Genomic DNA, 16,616 nt, shown 5'->3' with positions numbered 1-16,616 from the left:
AATTGCGTAGTACCATTTGCTCCTTTTCACATTTTGGGTGTTTTCTCTGTATCCCAGGGGGCATACATTTAACCAAACCACATGTATTTTAAGCTAAATGTGTGTTGAAAATGTGTGAGAGAAGTGATTAACCCTCACGGATGCTTTGGTCTTTGGGACAGTTCATGTCCTTCCTTGATGCAGCAACAGTGATGTGAGAGTGATGGATGCCATTAAGATTCACAGCTTTTGAAATAATCTTTTGCCGGCTGTTTTATGGCAATGACAGTCCTGTGTGGCTTGATCTGACAGGTATTCATCACTTGGGGAAAGGCAGATGTAGCCTTCTGCCTCTTCCAGTAACCTGGTGCTCTTCTTCATGTGCCCATCAACTGATGGAGGTTAAGATCCTGTCTGTAACTGAAAATGTTCCTGATGGTGGTACCTAAATATTACTAGTGTACCTAAAATGAGCACAGAAGGCTTTGCAAAATAAAGTGGTGGTGTGAATGATGGACAGGCAGGTATCTGTAGGAATTGTACGGCTTTTCACTGTACTCAGAGGTCACAGGACTGAGGGATGGGGTGTTTACGGAAAACAGAACGGAGACAGGCACCAGCTGCGGTTTTCCATGGCCTCCCTCATCTGCCTGGGGCAGCCTGGCTTGGAAGCTTTGATGGTGAATTGGTGATTTTTTTTCTTGATGAACTTAGAAGACCTGTACCATGAAGAGAGTCATGAACAGAGTTACTCTGGTTTGACCTGGGAGTCAAACCAGAGTAAGGATTTCTTTGCCCCATTTGTTGTGCTGTCCTACGCAGAACCCTCTTCCTGAAGGAACTTCAGGCAAAGATTTCCAGCAGTGCTGAGGGAAGTGGGGCAGTGCTGCCTAACACCAGTACAGTGGGGCTATTTTTGCATTTCTTGTGTCCTGCAAGCACCCCTGCCTTTTCTTTACATCTCTCTTCATGTTGCCACGTAATGGATCTGTTCTCTCAGCACTGGCAGCCTTGAGAAAAGTCTCTGCATAATATCCTCTAAGATTAAGTCAGGTCTGAGCACTTTCTTTATACTTTTTTTCTTTTTTTTAAGGAAACATTCACCAGATGAGCATGTGTCTGTTACTCTTTCACTCTTAATAACACGATTCTTTGCAGAGGGAACTGCTCTGTTGTCACTTGTGCAGCCTCCTGGCTGGTTGGCCCCCTTGATTTGTGGCTGTGAGGGGCTCTTTGATGGAAGCTTTTTTCATCTCCCACCTCGTGCAGGCAGACGTGGTGCTGGCAGTGAAGGTGCTGTAGCTGTTTTCCCGGGAGGGATTTTTAACAAGGAGAGGAAGTTATGAAATGGATTGACGTGCCCAAATGCTTAGTAAAATAAACTCCACCTAACTGTTTTGCCATTGATTCTGTACAAATGAGCCTCCAGCACCGAATTGCAATGAAAGGAGCTGGGGTGATGATAAATGGCGTTTCCTTGTTAGGGAACATAAAAGGCATTTAAACAAACTCAGCCTGCATTCCTGCAGCCCTGGCCATTAGCAGCTTTTACAGGGTGAAGCTGATCTGCGTGCTGAGCAAGGCTTGAGGCAGTCCAAACTGTGTGAGAGTAGCAGCATGTTCTTGGATGGGAAAGAGACCAAAGCCACGAGGTTTTAGTCTGTAAAAGAGCTCTCAATGGCTGTTCAAAGTGAAGTGCCCATGGCCCTTGGTGTTGCACTAACAGGAGAAGGGTTGAATTTGAGCCTGGCTTCCAGTTTCTCACATAGGATGAGAGGTTGGTGTCATTTTGAGTCAGTGACAGTTATTACCCATCCCAATTATTGTTAGCAAAAAATCCCATCCCAGAGGGGTAAACCTTTCTACTGTGTGCAGAGAGGTGCAGAGCAGGTGGGACAGAGGGGAGGAAAATCCAAGGAAGGGAAGCCCTGGCATGGCCACAGGTATTGCATTAGTGAGTTTTCAGGGATGGTGCTGCGGGAGATAACTGGGAAGGGACTGAGCATAAGTGACAGTAGGGGACACTGGAAGGAACAGTGGCAGTGAGCACAACTGGATCCATCTACACTCCAGCCAATGAGCTCATGTACCTGGAAGCCTTGTTCATTGAACTGAAAATAGAATCACAGGATGGTTTGGGTTGGAACGGACATTGAAGACTGTCTAGTTCCAATCCCCCCATCCCATGGGCACTGCTTCCACCCACTAGATTGGGTTGCTCAGGGGCCCATCCATGAAAACTCCATGAAGAGAAGGTTACTCAAATTTCTTCAGCTTCAGTCGGCTTGGGTGACTGAATATATGAAGAGGTTTCTCTGGTCTCAGGCAAGATGGTTTTTTGCTTTATAAGGTTTCTCCTAGCAAGGTGAGAGATGCTTAAGCACAGGAGTTCTGGGAACCCTCTGGGTAATAGCACATTAACAGCAAATGCATCACTGGCAAGCATTCAAACATGCTTGGAGCTGATGTGGAACAACTTCCTCCCAGTCTCCTAAGAGTTAGGGATAGGAGTAGAACATGACATGTATTGCATCATTGATTTGTTGTCGTAACTGATTTTTCATGTGGGTGGCGTGGGCTCCTCTCTCCACAAGTCCACAGGTCCCTGCCAGGAGCCTGCTCCAGCACAGACTTCCCAGAGAGCCCCAGCCTCTTTTGGGTACCCATCTGCTCTGGCATGGGGTCCTCCAGGGGCTGCAGGTGGATCTCTTCTCCCCTGTGGACCCCCGTGTGCTGTGGGGACACAGCTGCCTCACCATGGGCTGCACCAGCCCAGCTCTGATTTGCCTCGGGATGCCTTTGCATTCTTCAGGGTATCCTGCCCTTCCAGTGGAAAGCAAACCATGCTCAATTTATGCTTCCCAGCAGACAGTCTGGTTGGAGTTGTGCTGCACTGCTGTGTTTCAGCATTGGCTCTTGACTCTTTCAGACGTCCTTCAGCCGTGGCTTCACCAAGAACATGAAGCTGGAGGCGGTGAACCCCAGGAACCCTGCAGAGATTTGTGTGGCTTCCATCACCTCGGTGAAAGGCCGGTTGATGTGGCTGCACCTGGAAGGTACGTGCTCTAAAGGCTGCTTGTGTTTGTCTGCTTCACTGACTCTCTTAATTTTGTCCTTCATCCTCTGCACAAAATTGCTCACTCCAGCTTTTCAGTTTTATACACATTGACCAATAATGTGTCGTGAGGAATTACATTTCCCTGCTCTTTCTCTGGGGGAGCTGCAAGCTCTTCCACCCTCCGATCCACAAGGTCTTTATCACCATGATAACAACCTCCTCCCTGCCATCATGATACACCTTCATCCTGGGAGTGGAAGTTTGCCTCACTTGTGCAGCTGAGACTTCCACAGCAATTCCCAACCTGACAATTTGTACAAGAGGAGAGGTCTCCAATCAAAGCCCTTAGAGTTGGTGAAAACACTGCCAGGTAACCCCGAGTATCATAGTTCCTCCTGAGTGTTCGTTTTTGGTAGAGCTGTGTGCAATGGCAGGTTTTGTTTTTTTTCTCTAAGATAATTGTTTGCCTTCTAGCTCAACGTAGCAACAGCTCATCTGCAGCCTGGTCTGGACACAGGGCAAATATTTTTTTATAAGAGCTGGAATCAACACTCATTTGAAATTCCATTCTCACTAAGGCTGTTGTTGAATTTACCCCCATCTGGGCAAGGAATCTGACCCATTTTGGCAACTTCTTTTCTTAAATGACCAGGTACCTTCACTTGTATATGCCAAAGACGTGGATAGATGCAGGAAGAGGGCAACACACTCCCATCTTGCTTCCTTCTCTCATCTCTTTCTCCCTGCCTTTTACTTTTTAATTTCTTAAAGGACGTCTTTTTACAACTTAGCATAAAGACACCCTGTGTGCATCTCCTTTCTTTTGAGTTCTGATATATAGATGCTTTAAGCTTGGTTTATATCTCAATACCAGGAATGGAATGATCTGTAGTAAACAGAAAAGATGCAAAAGACTGCAAAAGATGCAAAAGACTGGGGCATAAAAATTTTGCTGCTGTAGGAATACATCACTACAGTATGCACAGTGTTATGCTAAAAGCAGGCATTAAAAAAAAAAAACCACAACCAAAACACGCCTGCTTGCAGAGTTGTAAAATAAATGTGGCTTGAAGTGTGGCATGGGTTTTTTTGACTCCATTAATACAATGTTGTTTCTAACTGACTATTTATATTCTGGAAGCAGCAAGGCTCCCCAGCTACCACAGGAGCCCCTCGCTGAACACCTCGCGTCCCGTCATTTATCATGGGCACCTCTGAAGCTTTCATTGTTGCCCTCCCAGTTTCCCAGTTTGACAGCCTGGGCTGCAGCCATAAACCAGGAACACAGGAGTTAAGCAGGGCAGAGTTAGACATGAGGGAACATTGTGTGATAAATCACACTTTGTACAGTAGCAAAACCCTAAACTCGAGGGTGAGCGTTTAATGAGCAGCAGTGCTGTTCCCCCGTGGTGGAGGAGAAGCTCAGGACTGATGGGATGCTCTGCGCTTTCTGCTACTTTATTACTCATCATCTGCATTGTTAATTTTTACTGGTTCATTTTAGATTTTAGAGCTTGAAGCTTTCTGGTTTGAATTTATACAAGTAATAATGCACGCTCCCTGCACAGCCCAGGAATTTGAGGAAAGCCCTTTGGTTAATCACTTCCCCAGGGGGGCTTCCTGAAATTTCCCCTTCTACAGTTTTCTAGAGTCGCTGCTCTGTTCTGCCCATCCTGTAAGATTCATAGGTGGACACAGACATTTTCCTCACCCTGTTTCCAGTCTTCTTATTTTCCCTTTAACCTCCCAATTCCCATGGACACTAATGGCTCTGAGAAGAGAGCAGCATAAAATGCAACAAATGAAACTAATGAGTCTCAAAAAAGCTGTTTTCCACTCATTTGAGTGAGCCAAAGGAAGCAGTGAGATGTTGGGAGTGGAAAGCAGGGTTATCAATTGCCAGAGGGTGCAGTGCCAGGGTCTTACAAGAGGAATAGAAGTGTTGCAGGAGAAGGGGCATTGTGGTGCTTTCTTGCTCCTCAGGGTGGCTGCAGCTGTAAACTTGGGAACCAGAATGTTCATAGAACCATTTTGGTTGGAAAAGACCCTTCATGTCACGTTTATTGTTGCTTGCAAGCCGGAAAGTACATTTGATCTGCTTACTTTATTATAATAATTTAGAACTGTAGAATCATTAAGGTTGGAGAAGACCTCTGATATAATTAAGTCTGTTTTGTGAGACTAGCACCATTACAGTAATGAAGTAATGGGTATTCCCAGACCTGGTGACATTTCAGTGGGGTCTGTGTTGATTTCTTACTCTTTATAGGGCTTGATCCAAGGCTTGCTCACGGTGTGTGTGTCTGGCCACTGAATCCACTGTTCTCACATCAGCTCCTGGCCTGGATTTGTGCTGTCAGGTGAAAATGTTTTCCCCACTGGAGAGTGCAGTTTTCATTACATTCAAACTGAGCAGTGACCACGTGGTATTATCTTGTGGAGGGAAATGGTTTTGCAGAGAATTTCAGCTGCTGAAATCTTGTATTCCCCATATGCCTTCATCCTGTCCTCTTCCCTTCCCCATATCCCAGTGAAAAAGACACTGTATTGTCAATGTATAGTGCGTGACCACAATGCAGGGCTCAGAGAAACGCCATCAAGATATCCATGAATCTACACAGACATCATGATTGCGTTTTTTAGATTATTTTCTCCAGCACTGTGATCACCAGCACCTATTTCCCTGCCTCCTTTGGGTTTTTCATGCAGCCGCACACTCTCAGAGCAGCAGGTTTATTACTGATCCAAATGCTGCACCTCAGCCTCGGTGCTGTTCCCATCACAAAGTTCAATTACTGTTTCAATTACACCACAAGCCCTTGATGAACATTCATTAGTGGGAAGCTCCCTGTAGTCATCTGGCTGTGCACAGTCAAACACTTGCTGCCTCAAGCAGGAGGCAAAGATGTTGTAACAGATGCCAAGGCAAGGGTGATGCAGGGGAAGCTGCTGATCCCTTGGTCCCTTTTGTTAGGAGATCACCTCCTGCTGGTGCTGGAGCTGCCTGTCCTGGGGTGGAATTGATGGGAGGAGGAGGTGAAGTTGCTGGCCCAGCTGTGCCAGTGCAGTTGAACTACTTGGAGAAGTTAAATGGTGCATTGACTCAGGACACAGAGTTGTTTTTGAAACAACTCAAATCCAGCAGTAATATTTTTATTGGATTTTGGGTGGAAATCAGGTAAATTAGGAAAAAAAAAAACAGGAAAAATTTCTTCACTGAAGGGGTGTTCAAGCAGTGGAACTGCCCAGGGTAGTGGTGGAACAACTGGCCCTGAAAGTGTTCAAAAAACATGTAGATGTGGTGCTGAGAGACGTGGGTTAGTGGTGGGCTTGGCAGTGCTGGGTTAATGGTTGGGCTTGATGCTCTTGGAGGTTTTTTCCAACCTAAATATTTCTTTGGTTCTATGAATGGGACCCACATAAATGAAGACAGGAGATTGTCTTCTAAAGGGGGTGTAATGACCAAATTGGAAGGTACTTGCTTTAAATAGAGACTTCAGGTGAAGTTTTGGAGTCAGCATTGTGCCAGAGACCGTGGTACATGTGCCCCATTTGGGGTTTTTATACTGCTTCTCTCCTGTTGCGTGATCAGCTGTTGTTTCATGTGAGGAACCCTAGGAGTATTTAGGGCACTTCTGGACAGAAGAGGGGCCAACTCTCACCCTTAAAAAATGGGACTCAAGGGCAGAGCTGCGCAAAAAAGCTCCAGGGAAGCACTGGGGCATAAAAACCTCTCTCTCACATTAGCTACCACCCTGTGAAAACCTAAATATACTCTCTTACCATTAAGAGCAAGCACCCAGCAAGTCCTTCTGACTCACTTATGCAACTTCACAAAAAATCCGAGGGTCAGTCAGGCCGTCTTGTTGAGAGAGGTCGTGTCTGTTTAACCTCCCTGACTTTTGGCTGCTTCACTGCACACCCTCAAAGTGCTCTTGTGGGGTTTTCCTCTGGGCCACATGGCACTGTAAATGCAGCAGCCCCATCCTTGCTGTCTGTGCAAAACTGAAGATGAAATGGTGCCTGATTTTGATGCAGGGAAGCAGATTTATTTTTACACGCTCCATCATTCGCTTCCCTGGGCTTTGCATGGGTGCTTGGATGGCTCTGAGCTAGGTGTTCCCATGCCTAAATCTCATTATAAATTTGTGTTTATAGGTTCACAGATGCCCTCTCCAGAGTACATTGTTGATGTGGAGTCTATGGACATTTTCCCTGTTGGTTGGTGTGAAGCAAATACTTATAACCTCACCCCACCACACAAAGCTGTTTGTAAGTACAAGGAGACCTGAGCAGTGCAGATGTTACATCAGTGGAAATATCAGGGTTTCTGCCTTAAATCTGTGATCCCATTTTTGACACTATCAGCCTACCCAGTAGACCAATAACCAGGCTGGAAGTGTACTGCGATAAATGGTAATAAATCTAATTAGTGACCAGACTGGAATTATGCAGTTTGTATTTGTCTCTGTGATCGGCCCCTCCAAAAATGGGATTGTCTCTGCTGGGAAAGGCTGTTCCATGGTTTGGGATTGCAGGGTGAGTTGTAGGTTTGCAGAGGAATTGTTGATCAGTGGGGTTGTCAGAGGGAAACCAGGTTTTGTTGCTCTGAGCCAAGTTCACTCAGGCAGCTGAGTGGATTAGGGACAAAGACCTCAAATTGGAAAAAAAACCCATAAAATATGAGGTGGAATGGACATACAGAGGCCATCCATGTGCCCCTTTCCAAAACAGGATCTGCTCCATCTAAATGGAGAAATAATTGCTGCCATTCTGTGATGGGGTTTCTGCCCTTTCCCAGGGTATCTGTCCTTTATTTCACTGCCCTTGCCAGCTCAGAGATTTTCCTAGCGTTCAATTCAAATCCCCTCGCAGCACAATTAAGCCCACAGTGTTTTGTCCTGCCTCCAGTGCATATTAAGACAAATTTCTTCCCTTTCTATTTGCATTTGAAGGCAGTTCATGAGAGCTCAGTGGCTTGGTGGTGTTCTCCCGTTCCAACATATCCAATCTCAAGCCATGAGGTGAAAAACTGGCCTCACTGTTTGTATTAATTAACATCCGAAAGGCGAATTTTAAAATGTGTCAGCCCTTTCGAAGAGTTAAATATGCTTAAGTTAAAAATCAGGCAGCCAGAGCCTAATTTAGGAGAATACTGCTATGGCAACATTATGCAGCCTTATCACAATTTATAGCTGGGGATAAATTATACTGGAGGTAATCATGCTTGTAAAATGTAATCTTATCCATATGTGTTTCTGTATGGAAAAATATTTGTGTTTTTATTTTCATTTTTTTTCTTTTATGGTGATCCCATAAAACACAATATTAGCATTCCAGAGGAAAGATTAAATGTATTATTACATCCTTAAAGTAGGTTTTAATGATGTAGTGACTTACTTAAAAAATACCAAGAAAAGATGGTGATAGTAATTAAGTACCATTTCATTGTGTTCGAAGTCGTTTTATAGTCAGTGCATTTACACAGCTTTTTATGCATTCTGGGTGTACTTTATAGGACAGAAGGGTAAAACACTATTTTTTTCTTCCTTGCTTCATTTTTGCAGTGCGAAGGAAGAGAAGAATTGCAGTTGTGCAACCAGAAGAACAGTAAGTTGGGGGGTTTTTTTTGTTATTTAAGGTGGTATTTCTACAGGAATGCATCAGGTCTTCCAGTGGGGATAATACACAGCAGCTGTGTGGCTTGGTAACTACTGCCCAGATACTGCAGCACAGTCAGCAAGAGGATTCTTTGAAATATTTGTTAGCATATTAGAAGGTCTCTGAAACAGCAATTTTTTGCTGGTTGGGGCTGCACAGCCCCTGTCTGATGGCCAGCAAGGGATGCTTAGGGAAGATGGACATGTACCAGGAGGGCATTTTCCCTGTCTAGCCCTTGCAGTTTGTAGAAACTTGAATTTAAGGGACTTAAGTGAGAATAGTTGAAGCCTGGAGGTCTAAAGCTGACACATCAGAGTGTATTTTTGGAGAAGGGGTGGATCTGGGTTCTTCATCTGCAATACCCTGGTCTGTGATAAACCACATGGAAGTGGAATTGTGTTGGAGGTATCTCCATTCCTCATCCCAGGCTGTTGCTGGTGTATCTCTTAGTCTAGCCTGAGGGCAGGTTCTGGCCCTTTGTCCTGTCTGACACTATTAAGAACACCAGATACACTATTAAATGCACTCAATTGCTCTTTAAACAGGTTACCATCCTCAGTGCCTGTTGAGAAAATACCTCATGACCTCTGCCCGGTTCCTCAGCCAGACACGACAGGTAAAGATCTTTACTTCAAAGACCCATGTCCTGTATGGAAGGGGAGGACCCCAAAAAGGCAGTGAGTTTCATAGTGCTGGGGAGATGGAACCACATCCTCAGGGGGTGTAAAGTGGAGTGAACCCACCTGATGTACAGCAGGTGAGGGTCTGGTCCTCCATGTGTCTTGCTGGGGCTATCAGTTCTCCTGGAGCTTGCCCATTTCAGGTAATGATATTAAGGCTGGTGAATCTCTGGTGGAGGTGGGTGCAGGTTGTTAATTGACACCCATGAAATTGGGTACAGCAGGACCTGATGGATCCCTCCTCAGGACTGTGTGGTGTGGCTGCTGCTTCTGTTTAAGGCAGATTTCTCTCCCCTTTAGCAATGGCAGGAGGTTCTGAGTGCAATATTCATCCAATTAATGGCGTAAACCCAGCAGCAGGGACAGGATTTCACACTCTTTATTTCAGCAGGGTGTGGGATAAATGTTGGCATTGCAGCCAACACCCCGTTACAGTAGGATGGAGAGAATCGGGGTCTTTTTGGGTATGATAACCAAAAAAAGTGGATAACCACTTTGAAAGCATGTGAATCACATCTAGAAGTTCCTGTTTCTCTCCATGGGCTATAAAGGAGCCCAGAGTAATTAGCCTAGACAAGGAAAACTGCTCTGCAGACCCATGTCGGGTCAGGGAATGGCACTGCAGTGCTTGCTGGGTTGGACAAGAGCTGAAGAGGGGTTTCTAGGGCTCTCTGCTGAGAGAATGTTCTCCCTGAGCTGATTGCCTGTCTTTGAGACTCAGCTCATACATCCCTTTCTGGCAGGTTGCAGTGAGTCACTGATGTCCACCTGCAGTGTGAGTTCTGGAAGAGGCCTGTCTCATGACATGGATGAAATCCATTCCCTGTCCTCCTTTCTGTAGGGTGTGCAGCCAAATCAGTCACTCTTAAAACCACTCACTTTTCCCATGCTGAACAGATTTGAGTAGCAGGGGCTTCCCTCCCCTCTATCCCAGGGTAGAAGTTTGTGCCTCCTTTATTCTCCTCCCCTTCCTCCCACATCTAGGGGGAGGAAGCACCCTTGATTTATGCTACAAAAGTGCTACAGGCACATCACTGCTGCTTTCTTCTTGCAGGCACCATCAATGGGAGATACTGCTGCCCCCAGCTCTACATCAACCACCGCTGCTTCTCAGGTCCATATTTAAACAAAGGCAGGATCGCAGAGCTACCTCAGTCTGTGGGGCCTGGCAAGTGTGTGCTGGTCCTCAAGGAGGTATGGCCCAGCTCTCTTTTGGGGGGATTTCAGAGGGAAGTATGGGTCATGCCAGACCCAGAATTTGCAAACAATGCACCTAAATTTGTCCTGGAGTGGTTTCCACAAGGCAAAACTTCAAGCTGGGAAGAGGGAACAGGTTTGTGCTTTGTGGGTTTTGGTGGTTTTGAAACATGGGGAGTTCTTTTGGTTGGGAGCAACTTTTGTGTGGGTTGCCATCAACATAGGAGCAGCTAGCAGTGTCATGGAGACGTGGGCATCTTGTTTTGGAGACATAAACAACTTCCCAAGGAGCAGGACAATGGCAAGGGCCCAGCATTGGGAAGTGTTACTTGGCAGAAAAAATTCAAGCTTCTTGTGGCCATAAACTCAAGCTTGTTCTGGCTGTGGAAACCAGTTCCAAGTTCTGGAAAGGGTAAAGAGAAGACTATTCAGGGTGATGCTATAGGGGAGGTACACCTGATTCCTGATGAGATGAGAGAGGTGCCAGCAGCTTGGAGAACCATGGGCAGGATGGGGGTGAAAAAATGCAGCACAACTGAAGTTCCTGATGCTCCTCAGCCCTTTGCACCCAAGGCCTTGTCCTTACCTCCACCAGTGATGTAGTGAAGCATCATCCTCTGTGTGTACTCTTGAATCCCAAAGTCTCAGGTGAGTAACAAGTAACTCTTGTGCTGTTTAGTGCCAAACTTATTTTTACAGCCTATCTGTTCCTTATTCCCAGTGCCAGCACAAGTATTCTGCTGGGACCACAGGCTTATTGTGGTTTCTTTCACTGTAAGAGGCAAGTGAGGTGGCAATGCCTGTGGTTTGACATCAGCTGCAAAGTTTGTCTCATTTCTGAGGTATTTTGTTGGAAAACAGGTTGACACCTGGAGCCAGATACAGTGGGACAGCAGCTATTGCCATCCAGCCATTGCACCTGGGCTGAGAAGTGGTGACTGTAAGGTAGCTATTCTGTATAGTAAGGGCTGGCTTGAAGTTAAATTAAAATAAATACATTGTCAGCTTTAGATTTAGTTCTGGGGTCAGAATATCTAAGAAGCACTTACTAACAGTTCTTCATATATGCCAAGGACTCCTCAGTGGCATTGTGAAATAAAACAAGGTGTCTTCTTAAGACTCCAGATGATCTATAACCCACCACATCTTAGAGAAATATGCTGTAAAGATTAATTAGCCTCATTGCTTACTGCTCTTACTATTTTTAAGACACTTTGCTCTTTCTCTATTTAAAAAGAGAATGGACTGTGACAAAAGATGCCTTTTAGATCCTTGATCATCTAATGAAAGAATCCCAAGTAACTCTTAATGCTCTACTCTCTCTATCCCACAGACACATCAGTTCTCCAAGTTAAAAAAAAAAAAAAAATTAAGTTTACTGCCCTGCCTTGAGGCTACCCTGGGATTTAGCATCTCTTGTTAGGTAGGAGATGTGGGATTATCTCTGAGAAAGAGGAGGGAAATTGAGTTTCTCCTCATAAGAATGCTGATCACTGAGGTCTTGAACAGGAGAAAAGAGGTGTGATTATAGTTTTAGCTGTGCATTGTCAGTGATATCTTCTACGAAAACTTCACTGAGGGTCGAGACCATTTAAAGGGGGATGGAGATGGGAAGTGTGTGAACATTAAAGAGCTGTGATGGGAAGAAAAGTGCTGAACTGCCCAGTGGCATCAGGCACACCAGATATACTCAGAAAAGAGCCCCTGTGCACATGAAAATACATGACATGGAGAACTTTATGAATATGAGGTGCTTGTGAGGTTGGGCAGAGGGTTTTGGTGGTGCTGCGTGATCGTGTTCACTGGTGTGACTCCAACTCACTCAGCTCTGAAAATCCAAAGTTCAGCAGTACCAAAATAAAACCTAATCCCGCCCCCTCTCTGCTCCAAGGCACAGGTGGCTGTACCCAAACCATTCCTGATAGAGAGAGCTGAGATTAAACCACTAAAATCTCAGACTGGTCACACTCCAGCCAAAGGAAATTAGACTGGTCTGAGATGGTTGATGTCATTTTCCATCTCCAGAGAAAGTTGGAAAGTGGTCCAGGTTTCTTCACTGGTTTTGTTTAAATCACAGTTAATTTTTTCCAAAAATCTGTTTGTTTGCATTTAATAGAGTGTAATATGAAGTGATACTGTTGCTGGAAGGTACCACTCTTACTGTGATGATGGACCTTTGCTGTAGGGTAAAATGCCAAACCTAGTGACTCATTTGAGATACAAGAAGAGTAAAAGCCAGAGGTTTTGATTTTCTTTTTCCTTCCCTGAAAGGGAAATAATTGTTCTTACAAAACACTCTCTTCTTGAACTGAGTTTAGAAGTTTACAGAGTTCTGCTGGTGACAAGCCAGCTTTGAGAAAAGTCCTGGCACTGTGGGTGCCTGTGTAGGGCTGGAGTTGATTAGGTGTCTGGGAAAATGCCCAGACAGGGCCGCTGGTATTGCAGGGTTGGGTTTTCTTTTCTCGCTCGTTTCCCAGCTATTCTGACAACTCATAAAAGCACTATCATGCTGGTGAAGAGGCAGGACAGCACTGTTGGTGGAAATTGGTCAGCAAGATGCTTTCTGCCCCTGGCTATCCCACCAGCATGTGGGGTGGGTTAGGTGTGCTTGAGAGCTTTGCCAACAAACTCCTGCACAGAGGTTAAATAACTCCCTGGATTTGTTGATCAAGGTACCTGATGTGTTGTGAATGAGTGTGGTAGCTCTGAAGGCACTTGATGTTTTTGAAAACCCACTTCTGGCTTCCTGACATCAGGTGTCAGAGACTCTCTGTTAGAGGCCAATGTCCCTCAGTTTGTGTGGGGAGGGACAGGCAAGAGAAGATGTGGGTGAGCAACAGGAAGGACTCACTCACTTTAAATAGCATTTTAAAATGGTTTGAGTTGGAAGGGACCTTAAAGATCATCCAGTGCCACCCTCTGCCATGGGATGCCTTCCAGTATCCCAGGCTGCTCCAAGCCCTGCCCAACCTGGCCTTGGACACATCCAGGGATGGGGCAGCCACAGCTTCTCTGGGCAACCTGTGCCAGGGCCTCAGCACGCTCACAGCCAAGAACTTCTTCCTCGTATCCAGTCTGAATCTGCCCTCTGTCAGTGTTTGGTGTCTCTAATTAGACTTTCTTGAAGAGTGGTTTGAGTAATGTTTCCAAGGGCCCAATGATAAATTAAATTTTGCTTCTAGTAAATAACCTATCCAAGCAACTCCAACTAATGCCATTTTACAGAGTACTCTGCAGCATTAAGTGAAGCCCTTGCCTGAAAATGATTAATCCTGTAGGGTTTTCAAAATGCTAGCAAATCCTCAGGTTGCTGGATTTTGGGGGGGTGGGGGGAAGCCAGCCCAGAAAAAACCAACCAAACAAACATAAACACATTGGTCACTGCAGTATGACCTAATTATTATTCCATTTCTGATGAACTGCGTTCATGGGTGCTGGATAAACTTAATGTTCATCATACTGAAATCATTTGCAGGCCCCCAAGAAATTAAGAACAGGCATTAGGTAAAGAGCTAAATTAGATGAAAAGCAATCCAGACTCACTGTGGGGTCATTCATGTGCATACAATGCAGAGTGTTCAAACACACGGTCTGGTGCTGTTAAGAGATTTGTTTTCCTTGTGTTTATCTCCCTATGCCAAGTGTAGGCTATTAAAGCTTGGATTTCCCGAGCCAATAACAGGAATCATTTTTATTCTCAGGGACTTTGGATTAAAAGGATTGGCACACGTGTTCTGTTGTGCGGAGTGGACACACACTGGGTTCCAGGCACACCTCCTGCAAACTCTTTTTGTGGAGACTTCATTACTATTCAGTTAATACAGTCAAGGCACACAGCACTCAGGTTTATGAACATGACCTCAAATGTGTGAATTTCCCCTTCAGTGTTCACTGTGGGATGGTGCACATGGCACTGAACCTGGCTGTGCCTTCAGAACTATTTCTGTTTTCACTTTTTTATTAAATGGATCTGTGGTGGATGCAGCGAATGGAGTCTGCTTTGGGTGAGAGGGTCTGTCACAAAGACAAAATTACAGGTTAGCAGATTTTTGGGGTTAAGCAGCAGCATTTAATGCAGTTACCTTATCAGACACAGGTGTTATCTATAATATGGCAACAGTGATCCATTCCGGGGCCTCTCCTAATTGCATCCAGCACTTACCCTGTGCAACCAGGACAGAAACAGGCACCTGCAAGCTGCTCCTGCCTGTGCAGCACCTGGGACCATATTCAGTGTGGTTAAGGACTGCTTTTAAACCCATCATTGTTGTTGGTTTTGTCTCCCCATAGGTTCTCAGCATGGTGATCAATGCAGCTTATAAGCCAGGGAGTGTTTTACGAGAACTGCAGCTTGTGGAAGACCCTCAGTGGAATTTCCAGGAGGAAACACTAAAAGCAAAGTAAGTCGTCAATGTGTGTTCTTTTATTTGGGAGGTTTCAGAAAGGGAACTGACTAGGGAAAAAAAAAAGATAAGAAAAGGGTTTTTTTCTTTTGTGAGTGTTTTACTTTTCTAATTATCATTTTGCTTCATTGAATTATTTGCCTCATTCCATAGCAACTTCAGAAATGAAATGTTCACCTGAACGGTTCGTTCCTATTGTCTTTCTCCAAGCAGCCATCCAGTTTTTGATGGAGTCCTGAGTTTTATGATAAGCTGTTCTTATAAGCTTGGCTATTACTGAATGAACTCAATTCCTGGCTTTCTAAATGGAGGAGTATTCCTGCTTTTAAATTAGAGCCTGTCAGGCTAATGCAGAAAAAACTGGTGAGAATGAATGGCACCCAAAAAAGTTCAAGCAAATCAGCAGGGACACATTTTTTAGCAGGAGTGTGATTAGGGCAAAGTAGTAACAGATCAGAGATTCAGGTCAGGATTTGATGCCTTTCTAGAATATATTCTTCAATTCTGAATTCCTTCTTATGACATTAAAATCTACCTATTTGTGTCTTCTTTATGTAATGGGCACTATACTTAGGATGTATTTAAACAACTGTTGTCTCTCTGAAAAGAGGGGAGTCTCACCTAAGCTCTCTCCAGAGTCCTTCTGAAGAATAATTCTTCCCACTTGAAGATGGATGCCAACAAATAGTTCTTTGAAGACAGCTCTCTTTGTTGACTAATGGTTACCTTGACTTTTTAAGTACTGAGTTAAATGCAGTGAATCTCACCCTTTATACTGAACTCTGTTACTCCTTTTCAAAGAAAAGCAATTTTCTCTTGGTTGATATGAATAGCTGCCAAACACAGCACTGTTGATGGCTGCTGTATTTGATCTTTGCCCATGCAGATACTGCAGAGAGTTCATGAGTTCTCTGGCTGAGGGAGAGAGTTGAGAAACTTCTGTTCTGCGTACACTTCGGCTGCTTTTCTGAAGGAGGATTGCAAACTGAAATGAAAATCTACTATTTTTAATTTGCTTCTTTCACGTGTGGGGAAAGTCAGGCTTTTGTGTTTGTCAGTGGAGATGTTGTGGATGGAAATCTAAAAGTTAACCTTGTGTGTGCAGATTTTCATTAAAAACAAGTCTTTGTCTGTGACCTGGTTTTCACTGCTTCTAGGATCCCACAGCTTGTGCTACAAATACCAGATAATTCACTCCTACAGGTATTTAGCAGTTGTGAAATCAAGTTGTAATGCTCCATCTTAACATCTCCTCCTGCAAAGAACTGAGCTTACAGGCAGTTTTCCTACCAGCAGTATCCTGAGTAGGATTTTGTTGGGGTTTCCTGTTTGAGTGTGGGGATCTGCCTTGCGCAAAAGCAGAAATACCTATTTCTTAAGGCTGCTGCAATTCATATTTCTAATGGGAGACAGCCTGAGAAATGTTTAACTGACCATCCATGATAGTATTTTATGTTGGCCCCCCAGTCATGGCCCCTGTACATGTTCCTGTGTGCCAGCTGCCCCAGCAGGCACCAACCTCAGCTCTCCAGGGAGTCAGGTAGCATCTTTCAACTTTATTAAGCCACAGAATGGATCATCACAGGCTCAGAGCTGGGACAGCAAGTTTTGAAGTGCCTTCTGAGAACAGCAAAGGAT

The 16,616-nt window shown here is 44.8% G+C and overlaps 1 protein-coding gene across 3 annotated transcripts in view; it reads left to right on the top strand.

The window, feature by feature from the left end:
* Window positions 1-16,616, top strand: part of SFMBT2 (Scm like with four mbt domains 2) — a 105,626-nt gene that overhangs the window by 71,374 nt on the left and 17,636 nt on the right. For all 3 annotated transcript variants that reach the window (XM_042052650.1, XM_042052641.1, XM_042052659.1), the window contains 6 exons: window positions 2,909-3,035; window positions 7,196-7,309; window positions 8,605-8,647; window positions 9,244-9,314; window positions 10,433-10,572; window positions 14,866-14,975. In XM_042052650.1, the coding sequence (XP_041908584.1) occupies window positions 2,909-3,035; window positions 7,196-7,309; window positions 8,605-8,647; window positions 9,244-9,314; window positions 10,433-10,572; window positions 14,866-14,975 (605 nt within the window). The remainder of the gene's footprint in view (window positions 1-2,908; window positions 3,036-7,195; window positions 7,310-8,604; window positions 8,648-9,243; window positions 9,315-10,432; window positions 10,573-14,865; window positions 14,976-16,616) is intronic.

The sequence above is a fragment of the Corvus kubaryi genome, unplaced genomic scaffold (assembly GCF_017639235.1).
Source record: "Corvus kubaryi isolate FWS band 111438036 unplaced genomic scaffold, C.kubaryi_AGA036_p1.0 135, whole genome shotgun sequence".
Lineage (NCBI taxonomy): Eukaryota > Metazoa > Chordata > Aves > Passeriformes > Corvidae > Corvus > Corvus kubaryi.
Note: the sequence above shows the minus strand (reverse complement) of the source record. Positions and strands in the feature narration are given on the sequence as shown.